Below are 12,168 nucleotides of genomic sequence, written 5' to 3'. Positions count from 1 at the left end.
ATGTCATGTGGTATTGTAACATTGTCCTCCATTTCTTGTGCGAAGGTATATTATTGTTTTCCCTTCCTCCTCCGGGTCATCTGATGTAGACATACTGACACTGTCTCTCTCCTCAATTCTGTTATCGAGGGATCCACACTCTGTCGATGCTGAACCTGAAGGGAAATCTAACGATGCATACAAAGTGGCTTCTACACTTGTCTCAGTCGAGCTGTCTGATTTTTTGTCAGAGTATGTCTGTTTACCATAATCAATTGCTATTCTCCGAGGCGCTCTGCCTCTATTATCATGCGCGTATTGATCAGCACCTTTATCCACTAGAAGATCATATACATCAAGGAATGCTCGTTTGACTGCATAGTGGAGTGGTGTCCATCCTTGTTTATCAACGGAATTAAGGTCCGCATCCTTTTCCAAGAACAGCTGTACACAGTCAATTCCGCCATTTCCAGCTGCGATGTGAATAGGGGTCCTACCCTGCAGATCCACAGCACAAGGATCAGCTCCTTTCTCTAGAAAACGCTTCGCATTTCCAGATCTCTTTTCTTCAGCAGTCACATGCAACACAGTTCTGCCCTCGTCATCTTGAATGTTCAACTCCGCACCATAATCCAAAAGCAGTGATATACAGTCTCCAGTCAACTCTGAAACTGAATCTGGTTCTGCCATCATTTGATCCATGTTAGATGTTTGTACAGATGCGCCTAGGAATGATTTAGAATCAATTCTGTCTTCTCTCTCTGCATATCTATGAAGTGGCGTCATTCCCTTTGTATCCCGGGAACAAGGATTTGCGCCGTTTTCTAAGAGTAATTTCATTATATCGCTTTGTCTGAATTCAGTCGCATAATGCAGTGGCGTCCCGCCATATTCATCCATCGCATTTACATTAACTCCATCTTTTAGGAGTAAGTGCACAGCATCAAGTGCCTGTTTTCGTACAGCAACATGGCGGACTTTCCTCTTGGTGATGTCTCAACAAGCTGTAACCATCCTTCTGTTGTTGACATCTCCGAGTCCTGGTTTGCAACTTGCATGTAACAGAGAAGTACCATGGATATCACGCGTCTGTAAGTCAAATCCCTTTTGACACAAGAGTTCAACATCGCCAAATTCTACTGCAGGAAACAAAGCTGTCCTTCCTCTGTTATCCAGAGCATCAATAGGAACATTCTGGCCCTCAAGTAGATATAAAAGTTTCTCAGCAGCATCTACCTCGGTCCAGACAGTTTTATGTAGCACCGTCTCGCCAGCATTGTCTCTGATGTCAAGTCGTGCTCCCATCTCACACAACAGCTTCAATATGTCTACTTCCTCATACAGGGCAACCAGCATCAAGCTTGTCTGTCCATGTATGTCTGTGGCGTTAATATCAACTCCCTTCTTACACAGGTACCTGACAGTGTCTACATCTCCACATTTCGCAGCTATATGCATACCTGTTCTTCCATTGCGATCTGCATGATTTATGTCACTCCCAGCTTCAACCAGAGCTTTCACTATGTCAGTGTGTGTTTGATTTGAGCATATGAGTGGTGTTTGTTTATCTGCATTCACCACATCCACCATAGCATTTGCTTCAAGCAGAATGTTAAGACACTCTACCGATGAGCTCTTTACAGCTACATGAAGTGGCGTTTCCCCAAGATAATCACGAGCGTTAACATCTCCACCAGCGTCAAACAGTAACCTAATCACTCCAGCATTGTTGGTCCTGCAAGCAACATGAATTGCCACACAATCGTTCCAAGTTTGCCTGTTTACAAACTGCTTTAAGGTGTCAGGTACGTATTCTCTATCCTCCACCTCTTGGCCTTGGATAGAAACGGATCTTATATATGAGCAAAACACATTTGTTTTCATTTCACTGTCACTTTTGGACATTGCTGCTAAATGGAGAACATTATATTTTTCTGATTTTGTTGTCATGTTGACATCAGCGCCCAGCTCAAGTATCTTAGCAACATAATCAGATCGACCATGGAGTGCTGCCTGATGTAACAGGTTCGTTCCATATATCTCGTTATTGTATACCACGTCCATCTTAAGAAGAAGTTTCAGGATAACTGAGGTAGGATGAGCTATGGCGAACCATATCAGATGCCCCAGGTTCCGTATACACCCTGTTGCAAGGATTTTCACAACGGCATAGTCTATTACTATATTTCCAGGACTGCTATATGCTTGTTTATCTGACCTCGATAACACGCTGCAAAGACCTTCTAAGCAATCCCTTAATGTATCCATATCCTCATTTTGTATTTCATGTTCATGGAACATTTCAAGAAAGCGTAACTTTTCCGTGAGCACAGCAAGACAAAACAGTATGTACGTATTTTTCAGTCTATCCCACTGTACACCAAATGATAGAACCTTTTGGCTGATGTGGTCCGTAGCTTCTGGTAAATAGGGGGACCCACAGAGAGCTCGCGTGCTCTTAACATCGGGAATTATCCCATGGCAATTATGTAGCTGATCAGATCGTTATCATTTACATCAAGGGTGGCTATTAACATCTCTGAGAGTGTCCTTATGTGTTTGATAACCATACAAGAAAGGATGTATGAGCAGTGAAACAGGCTTTGGAACGGCGAATCTTCTACTGGTTTTCCAATTCTAATTTTCAAGTTGCATGGCATTGCAAATGTCAATATTTCACTCAGTCTTCCTCCATCTTTCCATGTTTTGAACATCACATCTGCAAATTCTTCATCATGTAGAGCCGGGTGTTCAAGAACAAAAAAAGAGTCTTCAGACAATAGTAGCTCGGTGATTCTGTGAGCTAGAATACTATAATCGCCCCTCGGCACAACGACCACCACTTCATTTGTCCTTGGCTAATGTACCTCTGTTCTCACTAGTTCCAGAAGCAGTTCCACTGGGCATATTTCAAGGCATATCGCCGGCGATATCGAGGCCACAGATATGAAAACAGCATCAAATACTGATTGGTGATAACACCTCAGAAAGTGGTCTTTTTTTCTGCAAATATACATCACATATTGATTCAGCCTTTGTCCAAATAGCATGTTAACTTGGTCTTGAGTCAAGATCACATAAAGGTGTTAGGGTATCAATAACCTTTCTGACAGTTTGAGCTGTCTTTACCTGCTTCAACAGGTTTATATCTAAATAGTCATTATTCACCAGCACGAGAAGGAGAACAAGATACCCCAGAGGGTCACTTTCTTTAAGGATTGTTATTTCCTCTGTCATGTAATCATACGGTTTGCAGAAAAACTTAACCCCTTTAGCCTTTGCTTGCTTGCTTCTGGCATAGAATGAACAGCATTGTGGGAAGACAAGAGATACATCCACTTCTGTTATTTCATTTATTAGTTTCTCTGAAAATTGTGAGTTCCGCATATTCATATTTCCGCAGGGAATACTGAACTGAGTCAAGCGACAAATACTGGATGTTCTTAAATAGAGTGTATATCTTGATGCGACTCTCACACTGAACACTGATTTCTGGTCTGGATGTCAAACAACCTGCTCCACTCTTCCTCTGTGTGTGTGTGTGTGTGTGTGGGGGGGGGGGGGGGGGGCGGCGGTCGGGTAGCCTATAGGTTAAAGCGTTCGCTCGTCACGCCGAAGACCCGGGTTCGATTCCCGACATGGATACAATGTGTGAAGCCCATTTCTGGTGTCCCCCCGCCGCGATATTGCTGGAATATTGCTAAAAACGGCGTAAAATCAAACTCACTCACTCACTCACTTCCTCTCTGGTCTGCACAAAGTTGCTGCATCCAAAAATGTTGTCAATCATCACGATGTATTTCTGGCTGCCATGAGTAGCATATGTTCTCTTTGTTTGTGGAATCAGATTCCATTCTTTATATGACGTCAGTATAATTGGAGTAACCTCCTCCTCTCTAGATATATCATCAAGAAGTTTTAATCCATTCCTGGATTTACCTGAACCAGATTTCCCCTTGATGAAGATGCACCCAAATGATCTGAGAATTTTTGCAGCAGATCGCTCAGCTAATGTCGTCGTCGTGGTTTATAAGTTACTTGGTTGAATCTAGAAAATACAAATAGTCATCAACAGTTTTCTTACAAAGCTTTTATTTCTACGAATATGTTCAAACATATTTTAATCTTAGCCTGCTTTGGTCGGAAAAGGGAATGTCCTTCTAGTAGGTTGATTGATTGGGGCGACGACCGGATGATTGAGTGGGGAGAGAAGGGAGTAGCTTATTAAACCATTGGCTCGTAAAGTTGCAGAACCTGGCTCTATATATTCCCAATATGAATCTTTCACCGAAAGAGACCGCCTCCGTGGTCTAGAGGTAGAGCGTCCGCCCGGAGAGCGGAAGGTCCGGGCTTCGATCCCCGGCCGCGTCATACCAAAAGACGTTAAAAGGTGGTACTTGTTGTAACCCTGTCTGGCGCTCAGCATTAAGGGGCTAAAACAAGGACTGGTCGGCTCGGAGTCAGTATACTGTGTCTGAGTGGGGTATTCATGTTAAACTGCGGCATGGTATCTCAGTGAGCTAGGACTATAAATCGGCATCAGCCCGGACTAGGACAAGCAGCCACACAAAAACACACACGTACATGCACGTCGCTATATAAGTGCAATAATCTTGGACGCGACGTTAACCCCCATTTCACTTCACCTTCTCCGAAAGCCAGTGTTGAGTGAGTGAGTTTTACGCCGCTTTTAACAGTATGCCAGTCCCGGCGTGTCAGCTTAATGTTGGAGGAAAGCCCGAAGTGATGCAGGTCTTAGACGCTTCGGTAAAACCCACGACCACGGGTATGGTGCTGACACACCTAGAAACATAATCGGGGCGATCGACCCCCTCAGTGTTGTCTGAGGTGGGCAAGGATGAACACACCAGCTCCATCGTAAGCTACAGGTTTTAATTGCCACATGGGGTGAGATGAGGTGAGGTGAGGTGAAATGGGGTTTAACGTGGCGTTCGAGATCATTGCACATATATAACGAAGTGCGTGTGTTTGGCTGCTTGTACTAATCCGATGCCGGTTTTATAGTTCTACACCACTAAGATACCATGCCGCAGTCAACATGGATACCCTACTCTTCCTTCGAGTAGACCAGTCCTTGTTTCATAAATGCCGAGCGCCAGGCAGGGTAACAACAAGTACCGTCTTTTAAAGATCCTTAACGGCCGGGGATCGAACCACCAACCGCCCGCTCTCCGGGTAGACGCTGTATAGACCCCAGAGACGGTCAAATTACCATATGAAAAATATGAACAATTAATAAATCAATTTTATGGAACATAAACAAACATAAACCAGATATGGTAACAATCCAAAGGATCCTTTTCAACTTGTTATTATATCCCACGAAACATAATGAGACACATCTTCCCGAGGCAAGGGAGTTAACTGACTGTAAAAGTCCAGTTTCCACCCCTGCCGAACAAGGCTGGATTTCTGGGCTCGATCGCAGCGCCACCAGTGGCTATTACGAGTTATTCCCCTTCTATGTCCTTCCTATTGATCAATCAGATTCCACTTCTCTTATCACTTGCGTTCGCTTCAGATAAAATGACGTCGCCCAGTGAAGACGATCTGTTCGATAATCAAGATCTGTATTGTAATGAAACGTGAGCACCTTGATAAGAAACATGAAACATTTGGAAAATAGCTGTTGTCGGAACACATGTTTTGCAAATCCTGCAATAGAACGAACTCTTCACGGCAGTTTACGAACCGGATGTCGATTTCGTTACGCGAGTTTGATTGGACTACGCATAATTCCATAATTGATGAAGGACATCGTGAGTTAAATCTGATTTTGACAAACTGAGCACTGACAACTTGAGACATGGATGTTACGTCCCAACATAAGATAAGCTAAATTATACATTTCTAAGTAAATGCAATTAATATAAATTAGAAAACGGTTAGTGGCTCACCAGACTGAGACGCCATTTTGAAAGGAAGGTTCAAAGGTCAATCGTCATGCCCGGTTCAGCACCGATCACTGTCGCATGCGGACGCATTTACATGCATGGCGATATTCGTTATGTGGTAAAGTGTGCGAAAGTAGGCATTATTTGTCTACAATTAGGGGAAAATGCATTGATCTGATATATATAAGCATTTATTTATGTAACAAAAAAATATTCTGAACCATATGAATAGAACAAAATGTTTGATAGCGTAAAACACTACAGCATTCCTTTACCCGGTGACGGGTGATGTGATTGGAGCTTCCGCCATTCGAGTCGAAGATCTGGATTCGATTCCCGTTTGGTTTGAACGAGAGAATCCTTTTTTTTTTGGGGGGGGGGGGGTGGGGGGGGGGGGGGGGGGGGGGGGGCGTGGCCCCTGCCACTCCCTTTCACTCACCTTCATACGATGTGTCCTTCGTGTGACAAGGCTGCCAGTTTGTCTGTTGGTTGAGAACGCGCTGAGCAATATTTCACCTACCAATAAATGACGGCGGCCTGAAAATAATCGAGTCTGGACCAGACAATCCAGTGACTGATATTGTGAACATTGTGGAATTGTATCGAAAAACATTAATTATTCCCGGAGATTCTGGAAAAAGTCATTATAGTTCAGACTGTAGATAAAAGACTAAAATTGCCTGCCTCAAAAATGTCATTGTTGCAAGGTGTTGTTCTTTTAAAAAATTCAGGCTCATGGTTTTAAAAAATTAAATATCTCGTTACGTAGCTGTAACTGAAAAATAGTGAATCTCGATACAAAATCCCAGCCTCCACGTGTCTACAATTTAACGTTTTGAAAGCGTTACTAAAGCCTTGAATGGTGTAACCCTGCTCAAACAACTTTTTTTCAGCAAGCGACGTATAACGCTCTTTGAAGAAATAGCATGCTCGATTGTTTGATTGTTTAACGCCGCACTCGGCAATATTCCAGCTATATGACGGCGGTCTGTAAATAATCGAGTCTGGACCAGACAATCCAGTGATTGGCATCATGAGCATCGATCCACGCAAATGGGATACGATGATATGCATCAACCAAGTCAGTGATCCTGACCACCCGATCCCGTTAGTCGCCCCTTACGACAAGCATAGTCACCTTTTACGACAAGCATAGTCGCCTTTCACGGCAAGCATGGGTTGCTGAGGACCTATTCCACCCCGGATTTTCACGGGTCTGCTCGATTGTACAGAAGGTAGTGAAATGTACACACCAAAAACTGGACCTGCTGGAATATTGCTCGACGATATAAAGGAAAGCGGACTATTGTCATCCCTCATGTGAAACAATGAAACGTTTGTGTGCAAGTGTATATGTTTGTTCGTTGTTTTTTCTTGAGGCTGCACTCGGCTATATTCAAGCTATATGACAGCAGCCTCTACATATTCGAGTCTGAATCAGACAAACCACCCTATCTACTATGTCGCCCACTCTCGACTACTGCGCATCGTTTACTGGCGACCTTATATTATCCGGATTCCCCATGTGGATGGAAGTGAAATGTTTTGACACTTCTGCACTTAATAACCCGATTAATATTACCAACGCCTTTTTTTCCGAATTGGAGATAAAGTACACATCCACGGGATTCGTAGATTTTGTTTGATTCAAATGGTAAGAAAAGAGACATGGGGATATGACCCAAGATGCTTTATTACATGTACAATTAAAATTAGCTTTGACTATAGAAGGCAGAGCTCCAGATAAGCTGCGTATCTGTGTAAAATACGCATCAGAAATGCAGAAATACGCAGTAAAATAAAATCCAAGCGTATCAAATACGCAACGAACATTACAGATACGCTACAAAAATAAAACTTTTGCGTATCATCAAAATATTGTGAAGTAACCATGCGTATTCGATTTGCATATCAGCAACTTATTTTGAAATTATAAACGGGCATTCCGTCAACCTTGCCAAACTCCACGATGACAGTTACATCATGATCATTTGCCATCGCACTTTCTTGTGGACGTATCGTGGTATTTTTGAGTCCTTTAAAGCTCTCGAACCCACATGACACCAGTTTGCAGGGACTAGATGAATAGTGTTTTTAAATATTTAACTTAAATACCCACATGTGTAAAAACTAGTGGGTAACAAAAATTTGAATACCCAGATAGAATTACTGATACCCAATGATTTTAAAATGCATGGGTAAAATACCCACAACACCAAAAGATTATCTGGAGCTCTGAGAAGGTAAATAATGTTCACAAATCAATATCAGCACGAACTCAATCAATGGCTGCCAGTATGTTCCATTTATGTAAATCACTGGTCGCCAGAGTGGTGCCTTATAAAGCTGGACTATTTACTATACACATTAACGGTTATTATTCCATAACATCGATAAAGGGGGGCTAATAACCGATGGACAAACCATTCCAAGGCCACACCAATCATTTTCTTCTACAACGGATTCTCTGCACAAAATTAGCGGGATGGAGAAGTTAAATAAAAGCTCAGATTAACAAGAGTTTGCCACTAACGTGGCTATATCCCCCTCCCCTGTTGCAGAATGTATGACATAATTAAATCTAAACAAACCCTAACCTTTATAAACCGAGGTGGAACTTGTCATGGAAATTGTTAAAAAAAGATGAGTTTGGAACCTAAGTCCATCTTGTTGCCATGGAAACGTAAAGAATAAAAATTTCTAAAATTTCTCAATAGCAAAAGGCACCAGTTCAGCATGTACCTGACAGACCTGCAAAGTTTGATGAAAAAATATTGAACGGTTTATGAGTTATGCTCCGGAAACAAAACGTGACGGACGGACGGACGGACGGACGTACATACGTACGCACGTACGGACGGACGGAGCCCGTTTCTATATCCCTATAATAAAATAATATGTTTGTATTACGGATCTATGGGGCCAATTTGGATGGATGAAAAAAACAAAAACCTTGAATATGTCAAAGGAACCAACTTCTGGACCTCAAGAAGTAAACCTTTTTGAAGCCGTAAACCAGACCCGGCAGAGCATGTTGCCATGACATTCGATGACAACTCACCAACTCTTATCAGTAAGCTTCATTTCAGCTATTTTCTTGATTAGAGTGAGCGAGTGAGTATGGTTTTATGTCGTTTTTAGAAATATTTCAGCAATATCACCATAAACTGGCTTTACACATTGTACCAATGTGGGGAATCGAACCTGGGTCTTTGGCGTGACGAGCGAACACCTTAACCCACCGCCCTTCTTGGTTAGAAAGCTGTTCTGTGACCGTTTTGTGACCGTTGGAATAATGGTTGATTGGTTGTTTTACGACGCACTCAGCAATATTCCAGCTATATGACGGCAGTCCGTAAATAATCGAGTCTGGACCAGACAATCCAGTGATTGATATCATGAGCATCTATCAACGCGATTGGGATCGATGACATGCTTCAACCAAGTCAGCGAGTCCGATCCCGTTAGTCGCCTCTTACGACAAGCATTGTCGCCTTTTACGGCAAGCATGGGTTGCTTAAGACCTATTCTACCCCGGATCTTCGCCCCGTTGGAATAAAGCACTTTGTCATCATTGTGCAAAACCGTACAAAAAAAAACGCCAACAATTACAAGTTCACAAACGATACTCGACTGCGGTTACTGGTTTGCAAAAATAAAGTATCTTGATTGTCCGAGACGCAGCAGTCATCCAATGACAATATTTACACTTCCGCTTGTGGCATGTTTTTGTTTGTTTGTTTGATTGTTTGTTTGTTGTTTAAGGCCGCACTCAGCAATATTCCAGCTATATGACGGCGGTCTGTAAATAATCGAGTCTGGTCCAGACAATCCTGTGATTGACGTCATGCACATCGATTCACGTAATTGGGATCGTTGACATGCATCAACGAAGTCAGCGAGCCTGACGACCCGATCCCGTTAGTCGCCTCTAAGTCAAACATAGTCGCCATTTACGGAAAGCATGGGTTGCTTAAGACCTTTTCTTCACGGGTATTGCGGCATGTGATGGTATTGTCTGGTATTTGGGTTTAGGGCGACTTAGACCATTAAAGGCCTGTGTGACCCCTGGACACCCCCACCTCTGGAACCGCCTATGAAATATTTCATCACCATCCCCGTCATTGTCGCTATCCACATTGAAGTGATTTAAACCCAACGACGACCTCGCCAAAACAGCCACCGAAAACTGATACCAGCGACATGGAGTGAGATGTCCGTGCAACATCGATGATACCAAACAATAGCAAATGTGGCAACGAAATACGCCAACATTTGATGCTGATAGTTATATAATCTTACCTTGGTGATAAAATACACTTATTAAAACTGAAATTTAATAAATAGATAACCCCATACAACAAAACAGGCGAGGCAACAGGACGTGTGACTGACAACACGTCCGACCAAACGGTCTTCGTGCGGAAAATGATTGCGGAAGAGTTGCTTCCCTTCCATTGACAAATCGATCAATGTTGTTCGCGAATGATTTAAAACAAAATCATATTTTATAAAAAATACCAAAGAAATTATAAATCGGTGAAAGATCACATGGGCGGATCCGTTGTACAAGAAAATAATTTATCTGGCTATCCTATACAAAATGATTAATGAAAGTAATAATTTATTACCGAAAACAGTATTACATAACAGTATAATAAATCACAGTTTGATACTTCATAAAAAGAATATCTAACATGGATGAAATGGCAAAGGTGGTAAAATCTATGAAAAATGACAAAAAACAGGTATTGGTAAATATTCAGTAGAGTCTTGCAAACTTTTTCCAAGATACTGTAATATTGGTATATAGGTATGTTGCTGTAACATTGAGAAATATCACTAAATCTAACAACCAACAGAAGTGCCATTAGTTGTATACCTAAAGACATTTAAGAGAAATTGCAAATTTAGCTGACACTTACTGGAGAGATGTATTGGATGCATGGGGAACAAAAACATTAAAATCATTTCACAAACTTGGAGAAGCACTCTCAGAACCTCTTTGCTGTAACCATCAGTTTAATACAACAACATATTTTATTGTTAGGAATTGGGTGTTAAAGCAAATACACACTATTAAAGATATCTTCAAAGAAGATGAAATAATGCATTTCAACTAACTTATATAATATAAAATTAAGACACACTTATTGACTACAGCCAGGTTCTACCAAACATAATGGAAAGATATTAGAAATAATTCCGTTATGCATATCATATAATCAACATTTAAACACACTATTGGTAGACTTGTGGCGCCTAAAGGTTCCGGATATTTTTACGATAAGATTATACCCACAGTAAATCTCCCAGTATGTGTAAAATGGGATAACATTCTTGATTTAGATCAGTTGTGTTATAGTTGTGTTTTTTAATTGTTAAAACGATCAAATCCAACTACCGTGCTATAAGAATACAGATTAGCATTCAGTGAATAAAGGCCCCAATTGGCATGGCAGATGTAGCCTGCATATCTTGATATTTTTAAAGAACATCAGTTTTGTTTCAAAACTGAATATCTGTAGGAGTAACATATTTCAGAGTAATTTCATATTGCCAAAAACTCGCATGAGATATCGACTTTGATATGACTCTTTATCTTCATAGCCGTTTGACAATATGGTGGTTATTCCTTGCTTTAGTACGGGCAATTGATGGCCCACCATTGGTAAGACACAAATACTACTTCCGACAATAATTTAATTAATCAGTAAGTTATTATAATGTATATATAAAAAAGTCACAGTCCGAGATGTATTCATCACAGTGTGTGAATCAATCAAAAAACCCAAGCATATCAATAAAAGTGACATAAAGAAGAAAAGTTAACATATGTCACGAGTCAAAAGACAGAACTGCATCAGACATAATAAATATGCCATGCGGTCTCACTGGTCTCCTTTTTTAGGTTCAGGTAGGTACATCAGTGGAAGGAAATTGGTCATTTGACTGTAATTGAACGATTTCAGATCTTTTTTATACTTGAAAGCTTAAGCAAATCCTTTGAGTTATAAGGTGAGGTGAAATTGGGTTTAACGTCGCGTCCAAGTTTATTGCACTTTAATAGCGACGTGCATGCACGTGTGTGTGTGGCTGCTTGTACTAGTCCGGACTGATGACGATTTATAGTGCTAGCACACTGAGATACCATGCCGTAGTTTAACATGAATACCAAACTCAGACACAGTATACTGACTCCAAGCCGACCAGTCCTTGTTGTAGCCCCTTAATGCCGAGTGCCAGACAGGGTAACAACAAGTACCATCTTTTA

At 41.5% G+C, this 12,168-nt stretch overlaps 1 protein-coding gene across 1 annotated transcript; it reads right to left on the bottom strand.

The window, feature by feature from the left end:
* Positions 1-975: 975 nt before the first annotated feature.
* LOC125381865 (serine/threonine-protein phosphatase 6 regulatory ankyrin repeat subunit B-like) lies at positions 976-2,119 on the bottom strand. The gene has a single exon (XM_048399189.1). It carries the CDS (start codon positions 2,041-2,043, stop codon positions 976-978), a length of 1,068 nt encoding a protein of 355 aa, XP_048255146.1. The 5' UTR covers positions 2,044-2,119.
* Positions 2,120-12,168: the final 10,049 nt, after the last annotated feature.

Source organism: Haliotis rufescens, unplaced genomic scaffold, assembly GCF_023055435.1.
Source record: "Haliotis rufescens isolate VD_foot unplaced genomic scaffold, xgHalRufe1.0.p SCAF_2, whole genome shotgun sequence".
Taxonomy (NCBI): domain Eukaryota; kingdom Metazoa; phylum Mollusca; class Gastropoda; order Lepetellida; family Haliotidae; genus Haliotis; species Haliotis rufescens.
The sequence above is the reverse complement of the archived record's forward strand: the minus strand, read 5'-3'. Positions and strand labels throughout refer to the sequence as shown.

Bases quoted from the DNA above. Each gene is read 5' to 3' on its own strand.
- LOC125381865 (XM_048399189.1), bottom strand. From the start codon at position 2,043: ATGGACGTGGTATACAATAACGAGATATATGGAACGAACCTGTTACAT.